The sequence below is a fragment of the Palaemon carinicauda genome, chromosome 42, assembly GCF_036898095.1.
Source record: "Palaemon carinicauda isolate YSFRI2023 chromosome 42, ASM3689809v2, whole genome shotgun sequence".
Lineage (NCBI taxonomy): Eukaryota > Metazoa > Arthropoda > Malacostraca > Decapoda > Palaemonidae > Palaemon > Palaemon carinicauda.
In genome coordinates, this window is record NC_090766.1 from 25,630,323 (window position 1) to 25,657,283 (window position 26,961).

General features: G+C 38.3%; 1 protein-coding gene across 2 annotated transcripts in view; it reads left to right on the plus strand.

Annotated features, from left to right (window-relative positions):
• The window catches only part of LOC137632991 (protein FAM114A2), a 71,935-nt gene that overhangs the window by 12,658 nt on the left and 32,316 nt on the right, over positions 1–26,961 (plus strand). For both annotated transcript variants that reach the window (XM_068365146.1, XM_068365147.1), the window contains 4 exons: positions 4,319–4,595; positions 7,931–8,052; positions 8,210–8,338; positions 18,026–18,274. In XM_068365146.1, the coding sequence (XP_068221247.1) occupies positions 4,319–4,595; positions 7,931–8,052; positions 8,210–8,338; positions 18,026–18,274 (777 nt within the window). The remainder of the gene's footprint in view (positions 1–4,318; positions 4,596–7,930; positions 8,053–8,209; positions 8,339–18,025; positions 18,275–26,961) is intronic.

The following is a 26,961-nucleotide window of genomic DNA, read 5'->3' on the forward strand; positions in this document are numbered from 1 at the left end:
ATTCCGCCCTTTCGTGGCAGAGCCTCCAGCAGAGGAGGTGCTCGTGCCGAAGGGAAGCGAGGGAAAAGGAAAGGATCCAAGTCCTCTAAGGGCAGAGTCTGACTGCCCGCAACTTCAGACAGCAGTAGGAGCCAGACTCAAGAACTTCTGGCAAGCCTGGGAGAAGAGAGGCGCAGATCAACAATCTGTGAAGTTACTCAGAGAGGGGTACAAAATCCCTTTTGTACGCAAACCCCCTCTAGCGACGTCCCCCATCGATCTCTCTCCCAGGTACAGAGAGGAAGAAAAGAGACAAGCCCTGAAACTGGAAGTGTCTCTTTTGCTAGAGAAGGGAGCGGTGGTCAAAGTCTCGGACCTTCGATCACCGGGGTTTTACAACCGTCTCTTCCTAGTATCAAAGAACACAGGAGGTTGGAGACCGGTGCTAGACGTCAGTGCTCTGAATGTCTTTGTCACAAAGACGAAGTTCTCCATGGAGACCACAAAGTCAGTCTTAGCAGTGGTCAGAAAGGAAGACTGGATGGTCTCGCTAGACCTAAGGGACGCCTACTTCCACATCCCCATTCACTCAGACTCCCAACCTTTTCTGAGATTCGTCTTCGAAGATGTGGTTTACCAGTTTCGGGCCCTGTGCTTTGGCCTAAGCACAGCTCCTCTCGTATTTACGAGGCTGATGAGGAATGTGGCCAAATTCCTCCACTTATCGGACATCCGAGCCTCCCTTTATTTGGACGACTGGCTTCTCAGAGCCTCTTCCAGTCGTCGCTGTCTGAAGGATCTCAAGTGGACTCTAGATCTGACCAAGGAATTGGGACTCCTAGTCAATTTGGAAAAGTCGCAGCTGGTCCCATCCCAAACTATTCTGTATTTAGGGATGGAGATTCACAGTCAAGCTTTTCGGGCTTTTCCGTCGGCCCCCAGAATAGATCAAGCCCTGCTATCCATCCAGAAGATGCTGAAGAAAGAACGCTGCTCAGTCAGGCTGTGGATGAGTCTGGTAGGGACGCTGTCATCCCTGGAGCAATTTGTGTCACTAGGAAGACTCACCTCCGTCCTCTTCAATTCCATCTGGCTTTTCACTGGAAAAAGGACAAGACGCTAGAGGCGGTCTCGATCCCGATTTCCGGAAAGATAAAGTCTTGTCTGACTTGGTGGAAGGACAATATCAACCTAAGAGAGGGTCTTCCCCTGGCTGTTCAGATACCCAACCACGTTCTCTTCTCGGACGCATCGGACTTGGGCTGGGGCGCGACGCTGGACGGTCGGGAATGCTCAGGTCTGTGGAACTCGAGTCAAAGGAGCATGCATATCAACTGCAAGGAGCTGTTGGCAGTACATCTGGCCTTGAAAAGCTTCGAGTATCTCCTTCGAGGCAAAGTGGTGGAAGTAAACTCGGACAACACCACGGCCTTGGCGTACATCTCCAAACAAGGAGGTACCCACTCACTGACGTTGTACGAGATCGCAAGGGACCTGCTCATCTGGTCAAAAGGTCGAGACATCTCCCTAGTAACGAGGTTCATCCAGGGCGACTTGAACGTCATAGCAGATTGTCTCAGTCGGAAAGGGCAGGTAATTCCAACCGAATGGACCCTCCACAAGGATGTGTGCAAGAGACTTTGGGCCACTTGGGGTCAACCAACCATAGATCTCTTTGCAACCTCGCTGACCAAGAGGCTTCCAATCTATTGCTCCCCAGTCCCGGACCCAGCAGCAATACATATAGATGCCTTCCTCCTAGATTGGTCACATCTGGATCTCTACGCATTCCCACCGTTCAAGATTGTCAACAAGGTACTGCAGAAGTTCGCCTCTCACAAAGGGACAAGGTTGACGTTAGTTGCTCCCCTCTGGCCCGCGAGAGAATGGTTCACCGAGGTACTTCGATGGTTAGTAGATGTTCCCAGAAGTCTTCCTCTAAGAGTAGACCTTCTACGTCAGCCACACGTAAAGAAGGTACACCAAAGCCTCCACGCTCTTCGTCTGACTGCCTTCAGACTATCGAAAGACTCTCGAGAGCTAGAGGCTTTTCGAAGGAGGCAGCCAGTGCGATTGCTAGAGCAAGGAAAGCGTCTACCATTAGAGTCTACCAATCGAAGTGGGAAGTCTTCCGAGACTGGTGCAAGTCAGTTTCTGTATCCTCGACCAGTACCTCTGTAGCCCAAATAGCTGATTTTCTCTTATACCTGAGAAAAGGAAGATCCCTTTCAGCTCCCACTATCAAGGGCTACAGAAGCATGTTGGCATCGGTCTTCCGGCATAGAGGCTTAGATCTTTCCAACAATAAAGATCTGCAAGACCTCCTTAAGTCTTTTGAGACCACTAAGGAACGTCGTTTGGCTACTCCTGGGTGGAATTTAGACGTGGTACTAAGATTCCTCATGTCAGACAGGTTTGAGCCTTTACAGTCAGCCTCCCTGAAAGATCTCACTCTTAAGACTCTTTTCCTGGTATGCTTAGCCTCGGCTAAAAGAGTCAGTGAGATTCATGCCTTCAGCAAGAGCATCGGATTTTCGTCGGAAAAAGCTACTTGTTCGCTGCAACTTGGTTTTCTAGCCAAAAATGAGCTACCTTCTCGGCCTTGGCCTAAATCTTTCGATATTCCCAGCTTATCGGAGATCGTAGGCAATGAACTAGAAAGAGTCTTATGCCCTGTTAGAGCTCTTAAGTTCTATTTAGATCGTACTAAACCTTTACAAGGCCAATCTGAAGCTTTATGGTGTTCAGTTAAGAAACCATCCTTGCCTATGTCAAAGAATGCTTTGTCATACTTTATCAGATTGTTAATACGAGAAGCTCATTCACATCTGAGTGAGGAAGACCGAGCTTTGCTTAAGGTTAAGACGCACGAAGTTAGAGCTGTAGCAACTTCCGTGGCCTTTAAGCAAAATAGATCTCTGCAAAGTATAATGGACGCAACCTATTGGAGAAGCAAGTCAGTGTTCGCGTCATTTTACTTGAAAGATGTCCAGTCTCTTTACGAGAACTGCTACACACTGGGACCATTCGTAGCAGCGAGTGCAGTAGTGGGTGAGGGCTCAACCACTACAATTCCCTAATTCCATATCCTTTTAATCTGTCTCTTGAAATGTTTTTAATGTTGTTTTTTATGGGTTGTCCGGAAGGCTAAGAAGCCTTTCGCATCCTGGTTGATTTGGCGGGTGGTCAAAGTCATTTCTTGAGAGCGCCCAGATTAGGGGTTTGATGAGGTCCTGTTGTATGGGTTGCAGCCCTTGATACTTCAGCTCCTAGGGGTCTGTCAGCATCCTAAGAGGATCGCGAGGCTCCGTAAGGAAGACGTACTTACAAGGCAGAGTAATCGTCTAAGTCGACTTCCTTACCAGGTACCTATTTATTTTGTTTTTGTTATATTGATAACTTCCAAAATGAAATAAAAACTCTTAGCTTATACGATGTAAACATATTTAACTGGTCTCTACCCACCACCCTGGGTGTGAATCAGCTATATATATTCACCGGCTAAGTTAAATATTTAAAAATGATATTTTAATTATAAAATAAATTTTTGAATATACTTACCTGGTGAATATATAAATTAAATGACCCTCCCTTCCTCCCCAATAGAGACGCAGTGGGATGAGAAGAAATTGAGTCTTTGTTTACATCGAGTATGGTAGCTGGCCGACAGTTGGCGCTGGTGGGCACACCCGCAACCTGTATAGCGATCGCTGGCGAGTTTTTACTGTTTTTTGTCTGTCGAGCAACAGAGTTGCAGCTATATATATTCACCGGGTAAGTATATTCAAAAATTTATTTCATAATTAAAATATCATATTTATTGAATTTTCTAGTTAAAATGCTTTCTATTAAAGGCATTAGAACAAATGATCCTTCATATCTAGGTAGTGAGACAGTCATGTAAGATGGAGATGAGGAGCTGTGTAAAGGATTCAATATTTTGCTGATAAGCCAAACGTTTTATTAAAATTTTTAAGCTCATAGGAATGGCTGTAGTTTGAGAAATATTACAGTTAAAATTTTAAGTCAGTTGCCTCCCTTCTGCATTACTCATTCACAACAATATATAGATATTATAATAATGATCTTTTATAGTTCTGTTGTGTACTTGACCCAATCTTTTGTAAATATGGATCTCTGATGAGCAGCCAGAATCAAGATGTATGAGATTTAGTTATTTGAAGCACGAGCATCGCATTGGACAGTCTTTCATATCATCTAACTATTTTTAATATTCATTCAGTGTTTGCTTTGCCTTCTTTTAATGTTGAGACCTAAGTGAAGTTAGAGGTTTATGTCTATGATGCAGAAAATTTATTGTAACTTTGTATATTTTCAGGATGAAAGAAATGAAAATGGCAGTGATTGGGGTGCCTCTTGGGGGAACTGGGGGACAACACTAATCACTGCTGCTTCCACGTTAACCCAAGAAGTTGGTCGAGGGGTTGGTACTATTATGGATACTGTTGAAGGTAGTTTGGGAGTTCCAGATCCTGAGACATTAGCAAGAGAAATATCAGAGCGAGAGAAAGAATATAAATTGCACAAGAAGACACAAGAGCATACCAAGGACGAAGATGAGCAAGAACCAGTAAATGAAACAAAAGAAAGCCAGGGTAGGTAACAGTGGGGATGCCCAGAAGAGGTTGCACGCCAGTCATGGTATTTGTATATTTGTGGTAAAATTGAACTTGACCATCGGTTCAAATTGGTCATAAGTCTTAAGTGGATGGCCATATAGTAAGTCCCTGCATATGAGCAAGATGCATTTTAAATTTAAAGATCTTAAATTCGACGTAATTATGTATCTAGCTCATAATCCCCCACATGCCCCCTACCCAAACTCACTATTACTTGTGAGCTTGATTACATATAAAGCAAGAAATGTTGTTGCTATTAGTGTATAATGATAGACTTTTAAAACTAGTTTTTGTTCCTACACAAGCACAAACCATTGTCCTTTAGATAAGAATGTCTTCAACGAGCAGGAACGGCCTTTCAAACTTATAACAAGGTATCTGGCATGTACCCACCTGCCTTACTGTATTACATCACTTTTGTCTTTGGTCACAAGGTACAGATGTACTCATTGCTGCTTTTCCCAACTGCTGAACCTTTTTTTAATAGCTGAAGCACATTGAGGTAAGCATGCATTAAAGTGAAGTTTGTTCCCAAGAGAATACAAACCTTCTCTTCTATGCATTGTACCTTTGATGGGTGGGACTGTATGCAGGTTCCTTCCTGAACGGTGGGAATGTTTGCAGCTTCCCTCCTAAAGAGATTGTGCTTCCAATTAAGGAGACAATGATCTAACAATGTTATTTGGTTAACTGTGCTTCCAATTAAGGAGACAATGATATAACAATGTTATTTGGTTTACCTGGATTTTCCTTTCTTTTGGAAGAAATTTTCTATGGCAGCCCAAGTATTCGCCCTTTCTGTTTTAACCAATACTGTAGTGTTATTTGCATTTGGTGGACATGTCTGATGTACTCCCGAGTGTGATCCTTGTGAAATGCTTGTGTAGGAATGCCTTTTTCTTAGTTCCTTAGAATTTAGACATTAATCTTCTCCTTCGGGAGGGAATGACGATACTCTTCCATTATCTGGTACAGTATCTTGGAGGTCGATCAAGCAGATCTGACTACAGAGGCCAGGGGTAGCATAGATATTGCATTTACCGTTCGTGTTCCCTGTCGTGACAAAGTAAGTTTGTTCCTTGCCCTTAGCATGCTTCTTCATTGTGAGCTTGCTACCAACTGGTACCTTCAGAGTCAGTTTTTTTTTTAGCCTGACAGTAGGCCAATAATGGTATCAAGTCATATTTCTCCTTGAGTTTGTGGGGCTTAGATTGGGTTTTATCATAACTTCTTTATATTCTTACAAGTATTTTTTTATCAGTACCATCGTGGTCGATCAGAAGTAAGACCAGTGTGACAATTAGCTGTTTACACTAGCTCAAGTGACCGTTCTTCTTTAACTGAACACAAGCTCTTTAGTCAATCGATGGTAATGATCCTTTCCTTCACGGTTAAGAATGTTCCTGTGGCTTCCTTCGAAGAAGGTTGGCAGGGTGAACAAGGGTACTTGCTTTCCCTCTTCCAGTTCTTCTTCCTCTGGCGTATCCTTGTCAACAGCCAAACACCACACCACAGGTCCTTACAAAGTTTTTTTTTTTTTTTTTTTTTTCATAAAATGAGGGATGGCTACTGACATTAAGCATAAGGAGTATATATTGTACAAGTATAAAGAAAGAATTAAAGTAAAAAAATCATATTTAATGTTATCGATAATATCAATTGAAAATAGGTGCTGCTGCAGTTCCACAATGCATATACAGTACATGAGCCACCACTGTATGGTACCGAACTCTGCATGCCAACAGTTTCTTTTGAATACCTTATATATCTTTGGATTCATAGCAAAGTTTCTAAAAAATAATTTAATACAGTACTAGAACTTCAGTTTCAGAAGGAGGGTTATTTACATCCATAAGAAGACAGAATATTTAAAGCTTCTCATGTTTCTGATTCCCCAGCTTGCTTATATCAACAACTGGCATAATGACTATGTCTGGCATATAGTCAACTTTGTGTTGTACAGTACCTGTTTGTGTAGGATCATGTGCTAGTAAGGGTGTGGCACTTACCAGGGACATATCGCATCATGCAGCATTTCGCGAAGTGATCCAATCCCGTATAATCTTCATACGAACAAGTTTAACCACCACCTTTGCAATACAGTAATCCCTTTGTTCTTCTACTTTGTATCATTCTCATTGCTTAATTATAGCATTGACATAGTACTTGGAGAGATCTAATAAACTTAGATTAATGTTAGACCTTTTATTCAGTCTGGCAGCAATACATTTTATAGTAGTTACGATAATTTTACGTTGAAACTTCAAAGTTTACTTGATAGGTACTATAAGAAGGTGAGCTTGGTTGAGGTCCTTAACATCAGATTTTACTGTTTTAGGTCAAGTAATAGTTTGATTTTAGAGATGTTAAGTATTGGCAAGTAATTTTCTCCTGGGCATCACGTTCCCCCTTCGGATAAATTGTTGGAATATTTCTGTTTTTACCTTGAATTAGTTAGTACCAGATTAAAATAAAAGATAAGATTTTTTTAACAATCTTATTTTATTTAGTTTGGTTTATGTTTGACCTAATTTTGAATTGACTGAGAACAACTGCCTCTCTTTCCATGAATGTTAGATATTCAAGAATCTAAGTAGTTCATTGGCATAAACATATCTAAACAAAAATTGATTATCTCAACACTTATCTGGGATTCATGTAAGTTCCCACCCTCTTCCCCACTGACATTGGGTAAGACTTTTTTTTTTTTTCTTTTTCTAGGGAAGAGTGAAGAATCAAAATAGTGTAGTGGTAGGCAGGAGACGGCGCTGTTTACTGCACTGTACTTGCTTGTTTTTGTCACTGGCTCAAATTTTCAGTAGGAACAAAGTTTCTCATATATTCCATTGTAAAGAATTCTTTTTATTTTATTTTATAATGTAGTTGAGCTTTTCCTTCTTAGAATGAATATAATATGAATATCTATTAAGTATTGAGATACAGTACTGTAAATCTTTATAATTTAAAAATGATGTTTTTAAATCATGCTAGCTCAGAGAAGCAATAGTCAAGGTCTTACAATTCCGTTTTAGAGTATGGTTTCCGGTTCATGGGATGGAAGCTTTATAAAGGGTTGTCAGGCATAAGTTCAATCCTTTTTTAGCTGATTGAATTGTCAGTCAATCTATTATATAAAAATATATTGAATTAAGTGTTTTCAGAATTTTTATCTTTTATAGATAACCAAAATTATTATCGTATATAGAAAAAGCTTTTTGGACTTTGCTTTTTTTCTTGTAGATAAGCTAATGTGAATATGATTTTAGAAATTATTCTATGGTAATAATACTTTTCCAATTTTTATGTTACAGATAAAAAAGAAAAAGAAGCCAGTGATGGGGAGACCAAAAAAGATTTTGGCCTAGGTGGGTTCTCTTCACTTGGATCTATTGTCTCGGGAGTTTCAGGTGTTTTTGAAACTGCCAGCAACAAGGTAAGCAATTTGCCTGTGGAATTATCCCAACTGTTCATGCTAATTTTCAAACTTATTAGACCATATTGTGATAACAGTGAAAGTAGGTTTCGTATTGGACTGTACTATATACCTGGGTTTCCTTATACATTCATAATTAAATGTATTATTTTAATAGGTTCTGATGGGAGGCTTGGATACGTTAGAGGTGATTGGACGTAAGGCAATGGACGTCATTCAAGATGGTGATCCGGGATTGCGAAAGAAGAGAGCCTTCCTTGCAAACGCAAAACCTAATTTATCAGCGGTAAGCTTTAATTCATTTGAGTATATACTACATTGTTGCGATAAACAGCATAAGCTTTGACATTGTACTTAAACAACTCTACAACCTTATGTGTACACATACACGTATACTGAACACTGATTAGTAATTACACTTTAGCTATGAAAAGCATAAGTATTGACATATTGTACTTTAACAACTGTACAACCTTATGTTTACAGACACAAGTATACTGAACACAGATTAGTAATTACAAGGTTTTATGTTCAATGCCTGACTGGTATGCCATTATTAAGTAGTTTAATCAGCAGTGCTATATGATTTAACAGACTCACATAGCACTGCTGATTAAACTACTTAAGAATGGCATACCAGTCAGACATTGGACATGTATGTATTTGGGATTCCTTTAGGAGAGGAAGAGAGGGGTTACTGCTGCGGCTAACCACTCAAGTAAAAGAAAACTGGCTTATTGCTGAGCAATGAATGTGAGTTTTCAAGAATTAGGAATGGGACTGCTTTCCTTTACTAGGTGATATTCCTAAAGTATTTCCAAAGAAATATTGTTGAAGAGAACCACATTTGCCATTTTAGACATGTGAGGATCACCCTTCAACTGCTTGTGTAACCATACTACTACAATTTTTTTCCTTTGAGTTCTAAAGGGATAGCTTGCCTTAATTGTTGGTGGCTAAATTATTTGTTTTGCTTATACATTGTATCCTTCTCAAAATTATTTTTTTGTATTCTTTTCATACTTAGTCCTTCATGAATGTAATTTGTCTCACTGTGTTTCATTGATGTATCGCATTTTCTCTTCTGTGGTTAGAATCCATAATAGTGTGAGTAAGTTACAACATTGTGTGGTTAGTTTTTTGTTTTTTCTTTAGATAGGATCCAGATTCAGTTAATTATAAGAGATAGGATCCAGATTCAGTTAATTATAAGTGACATTTTGGATGAACATAGAAAGTTTGATAACTCATTACTTGATGTAGATTTTATTTTTTTTTCATTGCTTAAGCTGAAAACAGTTTCTCAAGAAGTGTACAGTATTCCAAATGTCAAAATCATTGACATACTGGATTCATATTTGGATTCATTATATTTGTGAACTTCGGTTTGAGATCAAATAGTTGAAATGCAAATGTTGGAAGACCGATAGCTGTTAAAGTAGGGAAAATTCTAGTGCTGCAAATATGAATTTATATCTGGTCTCAAGTTGGAGTTTTCATTGTTTCATTCCTTCTCCTGCCCACTTGCGGTACTGCTTACTTTATATGGCACAGTAGATGGTGCTTGGGGTTCTTTGCAGAATCTCTTCAGAATCAAGCAACATTGCATTCCATCCCTTCCCATTTTTAAAATATTTGATTTTAATTGTTTATTATTTCTCATATTGTTTATTTATTTTTCGATTTCCTGTCCTCACTGGGCTATTTGACCCAGTTGGAGCCCTTGCGCTTATTGCATCTTGCTTTTCAACTAGGGTTGTAGCTGAGCTAGTAATAATAGTAATAATAATAATAGTAATGTGTATTTCTTCATCTTTATCTTTCTCTGTTTTTACATCTCATTTTAAAACTAATCCTTTGGTCAGACCTATGATAATCCAGGATTGTGGCTCACTGCCCTTGTCAAAATATGTTATTCTGTCTTTTTATACCTTATGTCCTTCCTATAGTGCATATACATTTGGCACTTTTAGGTCTTCTGGCTTAAACTTAATAATACTTGAGGCTTCATCAGCTTTTTCACGTAGATATCTCCTCCATAATTCTAGGAAAACTATATTCTGCACATTTCTCCACAAACACTGTAAATATTGCTTCCCCTATCATCAGTCCATCATTGTGCTTTCCCAGACAATGTTCGTAAGGTTTTCATCCTGAGATAGTACTCTCTTCTCTTCTTCATTGAGCTTTGTAATGAGGTTCATAAGGCTATATGACAAAGTAATTGGCATAGGGCTCTCTCTAGTAGTGAAGTACTTATTGGAGATAATGCTATAAAGATGAGCTTCACTTAGTAATGACCATATCACAGTGCCTTAATTATATTGTGAGCCCTATTGCACAAGGAATATAAGAGGTTCCATAATAACCATATTAATCATATATCATTGTATTTTTATGGATAGAGAAATTTGAGTTCCATTGTCTAGAATTGTTTCAGGTTGAGTGAGCTCTACTGTGCATGTCCAGTCATATGTATTATGCTAGTTTCACTACCCCTCTTGTTTGAATGTCCCATAGTCTTTTGTTTCTCTTTCCAGGAATGCCTCTATCAAGTTTTGTGGCTGTGGCATATTACATTCCTTATTTCATGTTCCATTTCATTGTGTATGCACATTTAAAATTAGCATTAGTTTCTTTATTTGAATATATATGTTTAGCTTTACTGTAAGTTTGATTAGTATTTGTAAAGATGTCATAGAGGGATTGCATATATCTTCTTTGTTTTGTTGAGTAATTTTGAGCATTCATGTTAAAGGATTCCTTCTAAATTTCATTTATCTAATTTTGATAAACATGCTATAGTATTATACTTCATTTTTAGTTCGTTCACTTTTCCATTTCCCAGTTAGGCTGAGAGTCTTGTACAGATCGTCTTTTTTCTACAGCCTGAATTGAGTTATATTTTCAGGAATTATTAATTACCCATCATCATTTAACACTGTGAGTTATGCTTTATTTGATGAATTCTTGGGAATTATGCTTTTTTCATTATCATTTGTAATAAAAGTATTTCTTACACTTGTAAGCTTTGCTTTTATTAGAGCAATTTAGTGATTTAGGTGAATGAAACCATAGAATTGTACTTTCCCACTTTATTTTATGACTGCTGCCATTCCTCCTATTAGACCTCAGGATGCTATCAGGATTTCTTTGAAATGACTTGAAATCTAGATTGTTCATCCTGAGGCTATCAGGATTTCTTTGAAATAACTTGAAATCTAGATTCATATCTTTATTGAACAGGGCCCCTTATCTACTAGATTTATCTTGGTGTAGATTGCAGTGTTCTCAACTTATGTCTGAGACATGCAATGACTAGCCTGTGGAACAGTGATTTCACTTTGCTCAGAAGAGACAGTAAAACTTGTATGGTGAAGTCTTCTGTAGATAGTTCTATTGAAGCTTTCATTTCTGGGGCATTACTGTTCTCCTGTAGAATTGTCAGTTAAGCAGATTTTATTATCCAATACTGTACCTCTTCTCAGTCAATGCCTTTCCTTCAGTTAAATCACTGGGTTATTGCCCTGGTGAGAAGAAGAGGGAAAGGGAAGTAAGATTACCTTCTTGCACTGTTGCCACAACTTCTTTTGGCAAGAAAACATTCCTTAACTAGCAGATATGCTGATTGTTCCACAATTATCTTGTCTCCGATAGGATATCCCATCAATATCTTTGTCTGTTTACCCTCTTGTAGATGGTTCTTTTATCTTTGTATTTTGCAGAGACTTGCTCTGCTTCTATCAATCAGCCTTTACTCTTATGCCTAGTCACCAGCAGAGTCATCAGAGAAGCCTATGGATTCTGCCATCTTAGCTCAGCTGCAATATCTGGTGTTTTCTGCATTGTAAGGTTCCACACCACATCCCATAGGGACCAGTACCATCAGTGCACCATGTCTGGCCCCTAGTGTTGCCCATTTTTGAGTTTCCAAATTTATCTATCTTCTAGCATCCTGCTTTCCAACCTTTCAATATTTACTTCGTAATGCAACTTTAGGGGTTTTCCCTTCCAGTTGCACCTCATTTCTGAATGGCCTCCCAGGCTTTGGCTCCATACCATATGACCCAAAGTATATAAATTCATTCCAATCCAAACCATAGAAAAAAATCTACACATTTGGTCAGCCATTGACTCCTTGCTCTGAGGAAATGCATGATGACAGTAAATATTTTGCCCCACCTTTGCCTTCTATCATGGAAGCAATACCTTTAGCTTCTGTCTGAAGCCCAAGATGCTGTACTTCCATCGCCTGTTCTTATTACTGCCACGGCTTCTATACTAGTAGCACCAAGATTTGTAGCTCTTATAGTGGCTTGCGGGCAAGTCCTCAAATTATTCTTTGTTGGTTGTCCTCTGCTTCTCAAAAAGATGTTTGCTATTACCTGTTAGCTGTCCATTCATGACTTGTTGTATACTACAGAGGTGGACTCATTTGAGTGGTTCCCTTCAGAAGGCCGTGCCCTCCTGTAATGATTAGCCCCTCAGCAATGCCGGTGGTCTCTTATTAGACAATGCCAAGTCTCAAGATGCTGTCAAATACCTTCAAATCATTCTCTTTTTTGGCAGGACGTCCATCTTTACATTCGGCTTTTTCTGTTCTTCCTTGTGAACATCATATTTAAGATACCACCTATCAAGGTCTTTCTAATACAGTACTCGTCTGACCTTATAAAATTCACTTAGCTGATTCCTTGTACTGTCTTTTATTTTTTTTGCAGAGGCCTTGCTAAAGGGGTTGAGTGAGAAACTGGCCTCAATGGCAGCTATATTTAATATGGGTAGCTCTTCTAAAGCTTCTTAAGACAGCTTATTAGTCTTCTTAAACTTACAAATCTCTCTACTACCCAAAGCCTTATGTCAGCAAATGTCCAGTACCTTTCAACAATAGCGAAGTTCCTCATCTATCCAGGCTAGGTTTTTGTATCTTTATTTACTATATGCTCACCATAGGTTGTTTTAGTTAAGGAATCACGACAGCCATTTCATTTCAGTAGAGGAGGTGGATCAGCAGTCAAATCTCCATATAAGGAACGAAGGTGCTGATATGATTCTATTTCATTGGAAAGTATATTGTACTTAGGGATTGTTCCCAAAAATATTGTTTTGATATCCTGATAGTTATAGTCTTCTCCTTATAGAGACTTAAGTTCTCCTTTGTTGCCTCTATCACTTCCACTCTGTACCCTTGTGTGGAAGCAGTTTATTTGGGGATGATAATAGACACTCAGAGGGATATTCTTCAACCTTCCCAGGATAGGATATAGATTGGATATGGCTGTTTGTTTGTTTTGCAGGTCTAATTTTTGAATAGCAAAGTTTTAGCAAGTTTTGATTGAGCATCAGGTATCCCTGGGCAATGTTAATACCCAAAGGAATGTGGCTTCATTAACATACTCAAGGCCGATTCACACGACCCATTTTCTTTCCGACAGGCTCGCCAGTGGCTAACCGCCGTCGAAATGTTGTACATTCACACGAGGCGTTCCATATCCGTTTACCCGCGCGCGGTTTGCATTTTATACTTAGACTCTGTCACGTGAGGACCGAGCAAATTATGATGATTTTGACACTATAAGATGTTGGTTGATAACTGTGTTGATAAAATAAGTTATGCAACTTCATTATACTTTCTGCACCATGCCAAGAATATTAGTTATGATAAATGGACTTGTTTTATTCAACGCCTCTCCAGTCATTTTCCATATCTTTTCTTTATGTAAATTATTTCTATACATTTTGTTTGCCATGTCCAATATCTCCTCATACCCTTGAACAAGTTCAATGAACCTCTCATACATGGTGTCAACAACAAACTACTGTAACTCTAATTTTTATGACTATACTATGAGAAAAAGTCGGGGTTGTAGGCCACGAAATGAACGGGTACGATACAGATCCTCGTTCACACGAAACATCATCAACCCGTTGGTTGGGACGGGTGGCTAATGACCGTCAAACTGGACAAGGTTTCTTGGAAAGGAAGCCGAGCCGACTCAGACGGCTGATGACCGAGGGTCACCATGAGCCTGACGGGTCGTGTGAACAATTGCATTTGAATATACGTAAGAAAGCTAGTTGCCGCTTAACCGACGCTGAGACTGTTGGAAAGAAAACGGGTCATGTGAATCGGCCTTTAATGTTAGACCTTTAGGAATCTTCTCATAGGGGCCCTCTAAGAGGAGTCCTTCTGGTTCATGCTAATCTAGAATTTTTGTTATTCTCCAATGTGTTGATTCAAGATTTGAGTGCTCATTTGTGGGATCTTGAAGAAAGGAATTCTTTTTCTCTAGAGGAGCAGTTCATTCATCTCAACTATTGCCTTTCAGGATATAGGGGATTTATCTAGACCAATCATTTGCGAATTTCTTGGTGGGGTGGATAGTCAGTCATGTCAAACAAAATTATATCCATTACCTAAGAAGATAAAGTAATTTCTTGCAGCACGGCAGCTATAGTGGCAGTGCTGTGCAGAACCTTAGTGGCTAACCTTTCTTATTTGGAAATTGGCCAAATCTTTTAGCTGCTATAATGTAAGGAGTTCCTCTGCTTCCTGTGCCTTTATTCCCATTACCAACTTTTCCAGTTTTCACTGTTAGCAGAAGAAATTTTGATGGTGTGGATAGGAGTCCCAATCTGGACATTTCATACTTTTAAGATTTTGTTAGTCAGTCTGTCCTATTAGGTGAGATGAAACCTCATAGCTAGATTTTGGCAATGGTTTTAAAGAGCCTGGTATAGATTCCTTGTAAACTTTTACATAATCTAATCATCTCTTCTCTTTGAAGCATACCAGTGAGCTCTGTGCTTGTCTGAAATTGTGACCCCCTTGCAGAATTGGTAATCTGTCGGGCTCCTCTTTTCCTTAGGAGGAAATGGGTCGCCCTGAATAGAGAAAGAACAAAAACTGGTAGGACAGGGAATAATCTCCAGAAATGGGGTTACACAAATGGTGCTGAATGCCCTTGCCAGTCCAAACAATGAATCATGTCTTGCTTAGCTACCACCCAACTGTTCAGACTTGGACTAAGAACTGAAAACAATGCAGCATTTTAATGGGTAGAATAATAGTGCAATAAAATGTGACTGTCATTGCATAAACTTGATCTTCTGTAATTAGAGTTTATCAGCAACTCCCTTTGCTATCCGTATGGTGCCTGTCACGTCTCATGGCAAGAACCTGCTTTTCCATTCCAAGTGTGATTACAGTTTATTTGCATCACTTGGGACTTTTACACACCACCTTCAAGAATTTTTCCTCAAATAGGTCACAGGAAGAAACAAATCTCTGAGAATATTGTCTAATTTTTGTCACCAAATATTTGCTGATTTATATCATGAGATATTTGGTGATTTATAGCTATAAAGTGCTCAAAGTAACAATCATTCCTCATCTTTGTCCTTTAAGCAGACTTTGAAGTACAGTAAACTACTAGTGTTTGAATGGGAGTGTGAAGATGCAATTTTACGTTCACTAAATTGTATTTGAGATGTACCTTATAATCATGTAAATGTAGTCTCTTTGGGGCCAACAATTGTAGTTGGTGACTTGTCACCAACAGGTAGAGAACGTGCACCTTCATCCACTTCATCATGACCTTCATGGATTGTCATCTTTCTGGCACTGCTATGAGGTGAGCCATCTGGGATACCCATTTTTGCACCTCATGTTACTAGTGATTGTTCCTCATACAATTTTGTATACAACTTACCGGATGCTTTCAATTATTTTGCATGTTCATAGCTGTTGAAACCAGAATTCCTGCTACAGTTCTGCTATTATATGTCTGTATCTTAAATGTTATAGCTCCCTTGTTGTCCTTAATTAGTTATTGAGGCAATATTTGATTAATGGAGTTGTGATGAAACAAACAGTTTGTCTTAAAAGAAAAAAAAATTCATAATGATCATAGAGTGAGTACCATAGTTCTCTTTCTTTGCCACACTGACTTGATCATTTGGCTTACAGAAAATGAAAGTAAAGTGGATGTTATGCACAGTACAGACCCCTTAATCAAAAGATGGTGTGCAGTAAAGTACTGTACTTGGATATACTTGCAATGTGTAGGCCATTGTATGATTTATAGCTTTGCATGAATTTTTTTTTTTTCTGTAAAATGAAAACATGATTTATAAGAAACTAGTGCTGTTACAAAATCATTATTTGTTCCTACACAACATATATATCCTCGTTCTGTAGTTAGGGAGATTGATTCAGCACGAGCTGGCGACGGTCATTGAAACTTGGTTAACAAGCAGTCATCCATCTGGCGGAGGGTGCGGGGCAAGGTGAGCTTCACTTTTGTTTCGGCCACTGTCGAGTACACACGTACTTCCAACGCCTTACCAAACTTTTTCTTTTCCTTTTATAGGAAGTGAATGCGGTTGTAAATTTTTTATTATGGACGTGAAACAGGATGTTCGTGTTTGCTGGAGGAGAGGTGGATGCTACAACAGGTTTATGGCCAAACCGGCTGTAGATCCACACGCCTTCTGTGTATCTTGTCAGGATTATGATTGTTCGCAAAAACCAAGAATTTAGTCGTACACGACCCCAGGTTTGAGTCCTTCTCCGTCCCCTTCCTTCGGGAAGTGTCGGGCGGTGATCGAGAGGAGATACTATTGTTTCCTGTGAAAGTTCTGCGGTGCTACTTTAAAAGGACCCGACACCTGAGGTCCGAGTGTCAGACTTTTGGTTAGCAGTGGCAGGACCAAGAAAGCTGTGTCAAGACAATCCATAAAGTGTACAACTCAGCTGACGAGAGGGTCGAGGTACCTACTAGAACCAGAGCTCACGAAGTCAGGGGTATTAGCCCCACCATGGCTTTTAAGAGAAACCTATCAGGCCAGAGTCTAGAAAAGACAGACCAGCTTCATGGCCTTTTATCTGCAGGAGTACAGTATACCTACAAGTCCCTTGATACCTTTATGCTTGATTCTGTGGTCGCTGCGTAAATAGTTGTGTAACCAGCCCAGCTCCCATGTGGAGCAAAATGCATCTTGTCTATGGTTGCGTAAAGATGTATGTAGGGAATGAATAAAAGAATGACTGACTCTTCTCCTTCATTCTTTTGTCCCTCCTCTGGGACTAAGCTGTCAAATTGTTACGTGCGAGATCCGACCTGATGCTGATAATTTACACTTTGGAGCTCCATTCTTTATATCTAAAGAAGTACTATATCTCCCGTCCCCCCCCCCCCCAGTAAAGAGAGGGAAATAGTGGAATGTATACCAACCCATTGATCATCATACGGGTATTTCTTTCCAATCTGATATCCCCTTCAGGGGAAGGGTCTCTGTACTTTGATCGAGTACATGCACCCATGTAAAGGCCAGGCCCTATCAGTATTTTATCCCTATGAAAGACAGGTAGGAGGTTGCTAAGTTCACTGATGCTTATCTCCTGTACAGGACAAGCAGTGGTCACTTCCAGGGAAGTCCTTGGAAGAAAATAACCCATTCAGTTTGGTTCCTAGGGGACTTCCAACCCAAAAAGCATTGAATCTCCTTAATCAAAGGACGAGAGTTTGTGTGTCACATAGGAACAAATCGCAAATTTTTTAAAGTACAGTACTGTAATTTGTATTTTTCCTATCTATATGAACCCAAGTCCTCTAATTCAACTTCCCTCCCCAACCATCCATCTCAGTCCTGGGCCAAAATGTCAAAAGTGAAGCTTTTCGGTTGGGAAAAAGGGCATGGTTCTATGCCCGGCACCCTCCACCAGCTGGATTACTGCTCTTTATCCAAGTTTTTAATGACCGTCTCCAGCATGCGCTGAAACAGTCTCAGGTTTATATAGTTAAGAAAAATACAAATTACTTTAAAATGATTTGATTATGATTACTGAATAACCTGTCAGTGTTGTGGTTCAGTTGAATCAGAAGCACACCAAAAGGTAGTAAAAATTACTAAGTAAAAATATTAAAACATTTCTTGATAGGAGATTCTTAAATCAACTTTTTCTGTGTAGATCTTACAGGAAGCACGGCATCGAGCAGCAGAGGAAGAAAAAAACCAACGGGAAGGTACAGGGGGAAATGATGGCAGACTATCACATAAAGCTACATTTGACCAAGCTTGGGAATCCACCGAAGGCTGTGTTCATATTGAAGCACTTTCTTTGGTTGCAAGGCAATGCGAGTCCAAAATGTCATCCATGCTGCAGAACATGCCTCATTACCTCTCGGAGAAGATACAGTCTGCAAACGCTGAAATCCGGGTAAGCATCTTTTATGGAACTCATGATAAGTGAATGTCAAGAATACTTATGATAAATAATACACAACTCGTTCTTGGGAGAAATTAAGCTGAACGAGTTTATTTGTTACATATTATGATTTTTATTGGTCTTCTTTCATTTTTTGGTCAGCGTGCAGACTTTATACAATTTATTGAATTCAACAGAGAAAGTATTTAAGGCTTTATGAGCTCATCTTTATGAAGAATTTTGGGATTTTGAAATTTTCCCATATATTATGAAATTTTAAATACAAGTTATATTTGCCTTTTTGTCAAAATTGACTAACTACATATATTAAACATGATTACGTAATTTTTATGAATAGTACTTACCTGGCAGTTATATATATATAGCTGATTATCTCTAAATCGGCAGAATTTTTCAAAACGAGGCAACTGCCTTGTGGTGGTTGGGAGGTAGGTGGTAACACCCGTCACAGGGTGGTCCAAGGAATCATTCCCGTGTCCAAGACTTCAGTTCATCTCTGCCGGCTGGATCGAAAACATCGTCGGTCCACCATTGAGAGTTTTTCGAATCTTTTTCCCTTCTTCGCTTTTTTGGACTTCGTTTGGTGAAGTACACTGATTTAGGGTTTTGGCAATCGTGTTTTATTATTACTATTTACTTCGTTTATCATGAGTGATAACTTAATTTTCGTGTTTGTGCGAGTGATGTATGCAAGGTGAGGTTACCGAATGTGTCGGTTGATCCTCACAGTTTGTATGCAGAGGTTTTGTTTGTGCACTATATTTTAGGTGCAAAGTTTTTAATCCTGATGACGGAAATACGTTCCGGCAACTCTATGACGTCACAGTCGTGTGACGTAATCTTCATGTATGTCTTGCAAATTCTCTTTATCAGAATGGTCTCTCAACCCGCAAGTCTGTCAGTCTCTGGATGTTGTGGGGCAGACCTGTAACAGACCTTTTTGCCTCCAACTGGAAGAAGAGGATCCCCTACTGCTGCTCCCTAGTCCCGGAAGAGCAAGCTGTAGCAGTGGACTCCTTCCTGATGGATTGGACGGGGGTGGACATGTTTGCGTTGCCCCCGTTCGAGATCATCAATCTGGTCTTCAGGAAATTCGCTCTCCTCGATTCGGGGCGAATGATCCTAGCGGCTCCATTCTGGCCTGCTAGGGAATGGTTTTCGGAAGTGATGGGCATGTTGATGGACTTCCCAAGAAGACTTCGGCAAGTCCAGATCTTCTCAAACAGCCCCACTTTGAGAGGTATCATCTTACCCCCCTTGCTCTCAACTGACTTCCTTCAGACTGACTAGAAGCTTGTCAGATCTCGAGGCTTTTCGGCACAAGCGACGAAATCTATCGCCAGAGCAAGGAGGATCGCTTCACAAAGAGTCTACCGATCTAGGTGGGAGACCTTTAGAGCTTGGTGCATGCGGCACAAGTTTTCCTCATCCACTACCTTTCTGAGCCAGATTGCAGACTTCTTCTTGTACCTCAGACAGGATGCTAAGCTGGCTGTATCTACCATCAATGGATACAGCAGTATGCTCTCCGCCGTCTTTAGGCATAGAGGCCTAGAGTTGTCCCAAAATCAAGGTTTGCAGGACCTTATTGGGTCTTTTCAGACAACGTAATAGGTACTCTTAAACCTGGATGTGATGTTTAAGTTTCTGTGCTCCAAGAAATTTGAACCTATCTCGCTAGCCTCTCTTCGGGTTGTAGCAAAGACAACCCTCTCCCTTATGACTCTAGCGAATGCCAAGAGGTCAGCAAAGTCCAGGCGATTGGGAAGAGGGTGAACTTCAATTAGGATAGGGCAGTTTGTGGCTTAAGGTTCATCTTTCTCGTAAAGAGCGAGAACCCTTCGTAACCCTGTCCTATGACGTTTGATGTCATTAACCTCACGAACCTAGTGGGTCTAGAGAAGGAAAGACTCTTCTGCCTAGTTAGGTCCCTCAAAGTTTTTTTGGCTCACACTATGAACGTGAGCTGTGCATCCAACTTGTTATGGTGTTCAGTGAAAGATCCGCCAAAAACCCCTGTCTAAGTATGCTTTGTCCTTTTTCCTGAGGGAGAAAATTAGGGAAGCCCACCTCTTATGTGAGGAGGAACACTTCGCCCTGTTGAAATTACGGGCTCACGAAGTGAGAGCCATTGCTACCTCTCTGGCATATCAGGAATATATGTTGGTTAGGCTATTCATGGATGCTATTTTCTGGAGGAGCCACTCTGTCTTCGCTTCTCATTAACTTAGAGAGGTGAGAGTAGACTTTGGCAAGTGCTATACCTTGGGCCCATACATAGCTGTGATTTCTGTATTAGGCAAAGGAGTTAATAACCCCACTCAACCTTGGTTTATATGCATGTATGAGGGTTTGTGTTTTTATGATGGTCTGTGGACTTCGTCTTGTGGTGCGGTTCCCTCAGTCTAGATAGATAGTTTATGTCTATGTTGCAGGGTTAGGTGGTTAGTTTGAGTAAGGTTGCAGTTTTTATTATATGGGGCGAAGGTAGTTTCTGAAGTCTAGTCAAGTTGTTGGTCTTATCCCTTTGACAGACTCGATTGAGTTTTTTGCAGCTTTGCAGGCTTACTCCTGGATAAACTCTCCTAAGGGAAAGCCACTCTAAAGGCTGTACCTTTGAATCAGCTACCTTAGCAGGCAAGGAATCAAGGTGTTTTTATCTCCTACAACTCTTTTGTTGTTTCCCCAACGATGTTTACTGTCTGTTTCCCTCCTCCAAATGTGTGAATCAGCTATATATATATAACTGCCAGGTAAGTACTATTCATAAAAATGGAGTTTTTATGATAAAACAAAGTTTTATGAATACTTACCTGGCAGTTATATATATATTCTAAGGCCCACCCACCTCCCCTCAGGAGACAGGTCGGGCATAGATGAACTGAAGTCTTGGACACGGGAATGATTCCTTGGACCACCCTGTGACGGGTGTTACCACCTACCTCCCAACCACCACAAGGTGGTTGCCTCGTTTTGAAAAATTCTGCCGATTTAGAGATAATCAGCTATATATATATAACTGCCAGGTAAGTATTCATAAAACTTTGTTTTATCCTAAAAACTCCATTTTGCTAAGAATTATTAAACACATAGTTGCCATAATTTACCTTATCTTTTTTACTATCAGCCAGCTTCTAGAATCAAACTTTTATACTGCTGATCTAACATCAGTTATCTAAGAACCAGACTGGATTAGATAAAAAAATTCCTAACATCCTGAAGTGACAGCTGACACAGCATGCAATCATGTATACCATATGCTCTTTGAGCCAAATGAACAGTTATTTTCTTGCTATTGAGATGTCTGCCGTATCACTTAACAGCCAAGGTAATGTTAGTCATTGATTAAAAATTCAGAATCTCTTAAGGTTATGTCGTTTAAAATCAAACTTGTTTAATAATAATTTTTACTTTTGAGCTGCTGAATTTAGGCTACAAGAAAATCCAATATACAGGTAGACCATCAATTTTCCAGCATCTTTGGTCCAAAGTCTTACCGGAGGAGAGGTCACATCTTCCACATCTCATTACACCTCTTTATCTTAAAATGATACACAACTTGTGTCTCTAAACTAGAATACTAAATGTGAATTAGACTGGTAAATGTAACACTGAGATGATATGTATAAAGTACAATTCAAACTTGTCTGCTTATTGTTTTTGTACTATGATTTTCATAGTTATTGGGGATTCCCACCCACAAACTTCCCTTTAGTGCATACATGTACAGGCCTTTGTGATATTTAGTTTGTTACAAGATACAGAACTTTTATTCCAAAATTACTATCAATAGTAACTAATTGTGCATTTTCCTCCCTAATACTGCATTATTGCACCAGAGCCAAACACTAGCTTAGTAGCCATCAAATCTTAACCAAACTAATATTTTGATGCTTCATCCCATGTCCAGGCAGCACTGTCTTTATAAAACTGGTGCATTTATATAAAACTTCATTAGTTCAAACTTGAAGCGAAAGTTCCTATTATTGAATAGATTGACATAAGTCCAGTAGGGTCCCGAATTATGCGAGAATTTGGTCGATGAAAGGCCTCGTGTAATTGGAAATTCGTATATTTCGAAACACATCATGGCGGCAAACAGCAACCTACCCGTCAATTTTTTTTTCACTCCATTTCTAGCTTTCTAGCTATATATATATACTGTATATACACTGTGTGTGTGTATTTATGTGTGTATGTATGTATGTATGTATATATTATATATATATAAAACATATATATATATATATATATATATATATATATATATATATATATATATATATATATATATATATATACTGTATATATATATATATATATATATATATATATATATATATATATATATATATATATATATATATATATATATATATATATATATATATATATATATATATATATATATATACTGTAGCTTTTATCTTAACAATACTGTAAGAAATCCTTCTTATAGATTTTTTATTTACTGTACAAAATTTCTTTTATGGATAAATAAAACAATAAAAAGTTGTTAAAGTTTTGATAATTTTCTATGACTGTAGTATTTACTACTGTACTATGCATAGCTTACTGTTTTCAGTATTTTCCGAATGATGTAGAATTATTTCCTATAAATACAAAAAACAAAAAAGGGTTTTCAAGGTTTGATACAGTATCTAGCAATAGTTAAAAATTACAGTATAGTACTGTATATCCATGATGACACTCCCACACGTAAACACGGCCAGTAGGCGCAAGTGTGCACTAGGCTGCTGTACGATAATCACACTTTTTTTGCCCTGAGCGGTCATTTCACTAATGATAATTTTTCAAAGTTAATATAATTTCTTTATGCTTATAATTCGTAATTATAGTTAAAAGTAGGGATATTAATTAAATGGTTGAGTAAAAAAAACAATTAATACTACTATTATTTAATTTCAAATGGCTACATAATACTGAATATTCTAATGGTTTTTTTTTATCTTCAATCGTAAATCTTACGCCTGGATAAGCAACAAAAGGAAAGGGATAGGTCTCTCTCTCTCTCTCTCTCTCTCTCTCTCTCTCTCTCTCTCTCTCTCTCTCTCTCTCTCTTTCTCTCTCTCTCTCTCTCTCTCTCTCTCTCTCTCTCTCTCTCTCTCTCTCTCTCTCTCTATATATATATATATATATATATATATATATATATATATATATATATATATATATATATATATATATATATATATATATATATATATCGTTTCCTGTATAGTTTTCAAATATGTTCGTCATACATTTGTATATTATTTATCCACTTTATTCTCTCTCTCTCTCTCTCTCTCTCTCTCTCTCTCTCTCTCTCTCTCTCTCTCTCTCTCTCTCTCTCTCTCTCTCGGCGTTTCCTTTCCCTTTATAGTTTTGTGAAATTTCGTTGTCCAGTCATTCGGTAATGAGAAGTCATTTTCGCTTTCGGCATCAAAAGAAAACTTTGTTTCTTCAATATACTCATCACTGGAGGATTCAGAACTAGTGCTCTCATTATCAAACAGGTTATCATTATCAAATTCCTCAACAAGAATATCATTTATTTCATCTAAAGCAATAACCTTCCTCTTTAGACCTTTCATTACAAAAGGAACAACAAATAACCACTTATGCATGAACGCCAGAGCGCACTGATAGGAAACCACAGTTTTGTAACATCAAGCTACTTTCAGAAAAATAGTTGCCAGACATCATATAAGTTTCTATTCACAGTCCCCATATGCTGAGAGTGTTGCCAAGTGGTGATCCTATACTTACTATACGAGTAAAGTAACATCACGAGACTGACGGCTTGTAAAAGGCAATTAAATTCATGAACGGAATATACAGTTGAAGGCGGTACCGAGTAGATCGTGGTGAACGGTTTATCACGTGGGTGACGCTTAACAGGTTAAAAAAAAACATTTTATATAGTTCGGTATTTTCTCTATCCATCCTCTCCCAGAAAACCTTCAAATGTGAATTATCGGAATGTGTGCAGATCTTGGCAGTGCGATAACTAGTTAGCGACTGAGAATAAAAAAAATAAAAAGCCCGATTGACGAATGACGATGCTGATGAAGAGGATATCGAATACCGATTTTTCCCTAATTGATTTTTTCTACGTTCTGTCTAATCCAATGTACAGTACATTCTTATGTAAAGGGCGAACCCCAACATTTCTTGATGCTGCTACACTTTAATTATAGATATTTTACCACCTATTTATAATCTTTATTTATAATAACATCTTGAGTAAAAGCTCTAAAATATCACTTTCAGGAGTAAATGCGTTTATGATCGACGATGAAACGTAAAAAAAAAAACGTTTTCCTTTTAAGAAGGCGTTTTTTTAGGAAAAAAAAAACAACACGAAACAAAATTGCTCATATTTCATATATTTTGATTTTCTAAGGATAAATAAAACATTAATTATAACATTATTATTACATAGTACCTGGTAAGATATCTTTTGCCGCCGCAAAAGTTAACCTATAGACAGATGTTAAAATTGGTTAGCGAGTTCGTTATGATCGGCGATGGTAATGGGTTTGGTTGTGGTGACATGTTTGGCAGTAGCATGATATAACATAGTCTTTATTTTGATGGTTTTTAATTTAAAGTTTAATGAATAAGGATTTTTCACCATAATCACAACGTAAGTATAAAAATTAATTAGTACAAATATGGAATATTATACATATAGGTGTTGGACAGTTAGGCTAGGCCTAGCGACAAGTTCACACAACAGATGGGCAAACCTTAACATTTTTCATCCAAAATTGGTCTTAAAATGTTCGAACAGAAATCTTTCTCTCACATTCTCCCCCCCCCCCTTCTCAGACATCGGGGAACCAAACCCCCCCCCCCCCCCAATACAATTAAGAAAACAATAGATTTCCTACGCTTCGGGGTGCTTGACTCGCGGATTTAGAATGCTCCTCGCAAATACAGGAAAATTAATTTTTAAAAACTATCGATCGCGTAATTGAGGAATCGCGTAATTAGAACACGTGTAATTCGGGACCCTACTGTCTCTCTTCATAGTCTATACGATATATATATTTTATTAGTGTTACTGATGTTATGATATTTTTTATTTTTTATTCTTCACTTCTCCTTTAGTTTGTTTATTTCCTATTCCCTTTCCTCATTGGGCTATTTCCCTGTTGGGGCCCATGGACTTGTATCATTCTGTTTTTCCAAATAGGGGTGTAGCTTAGCTAGTACAGTGATAATAATAATGAGTAATAAAACTAATACAGCATTTTGAAAGTATGAATCTGTTGTCAATATAAAATTTTTCTACAAGTTCGATTAAAATCTCACACAGAATAGGCTGATATGTCTGATTTACAAACAAGAAAAATTTCATATGAAAGAATTAATTATGTTCCTTTTATGGGTTTGGGATGATAAAATCAAAATTTAAAAGTTTAGTTTTGTTAAACAACGGTTTTAAAAATTTTTCGTTATTTGTTCTGAATTCTACACAAGGGTCTTGTTCTGTTACTTTTAATTTTAGAGCAATTACATTAGATATTTTTTTCTTATATTGGAGTAAATTGGAGATGCAGAACCATTCTTTTTAGCCAAAAATTCATGTATAATAAGTCCCTTGTAAACATTTTCTTTCCTAAACCAATTGGTTTCTTAAATTGGAAATAGATATTTATTTTCTTTGCAAAAAGCAAAGTATTGACTGATTTGCTTTGGCTGAAAACAGTAATGATTTTGTTATACAGTTTGATGAGTAAATTTTAAATATTAAACTTAGCCGGTGAATATATAATAGCTGACGTCTCCGACGGCTCGACAGAATTCAAAAACTCGCGAGCGATCGCCATGAAGGTAGCGGGTGTGCCCACCAGCGCCAACTATCGGCCAGATACCGCATATACATGTAAACAGCTCCAGTTCTTCTCTGTCGGTTTCATCGACAAGTCGATTCCACTCGCTATTATGACCTCGAGTTTTCTACCCAATTGGTGAAGTACTTGGTTTTGGTTTTATTGCTTTCGCCGTGTTGGATTATTCAATACTATCCTCAAAAGAAATGCTTTTGAAAGGAGAGTAAAAGTGTTTTGCCCTTGCTTTTATCTCTGGTTTTTTTCCATAGAGTAAAAATGGCCGACCCTTCCCTTAGTGTACGGAAGTGTGTTTTAGGCTTTTAGCAATTATCTTATCACGTTATAAATTGTTGTTGTTAATTATAGATTTTCCTCTATATATTTTATATCTCACCCGCCTTTATTAGGCCTCTTCGATTAGCTTTCCATTTATACTAAACATCAATATAAATTTTAATGTTTTGTTTATATGCGGCCTTACCTATTCCTCCCCTAGTCCGAGAGTAGGCGGTCCTAACTTGGAAACCGAAGTTAAACAACGTTGAGCCCATTCAACTTTTATTTTCGTTAAGTTTAAATCATTTGCTCTGTAAGAGTTATTAAATGAATATTTTTTAGTAGATATTTTATGAAAGATTTTCTTTGAATAGTCTTCGTGCTGTTTCAAAGATGAACTAACGTTTGGTTTATTTATGCTACGCAGTTTGCGCTCTATCGTTACGATAGAGAAAGAGAGAATCACGGTTTCACTTTGCAGAAAGAGTAAATCGATTTTGACGTTCTGTTCATTCTTCTTTCAAACTGAAATGTTTTAAATACTAATTTAAAGGAACT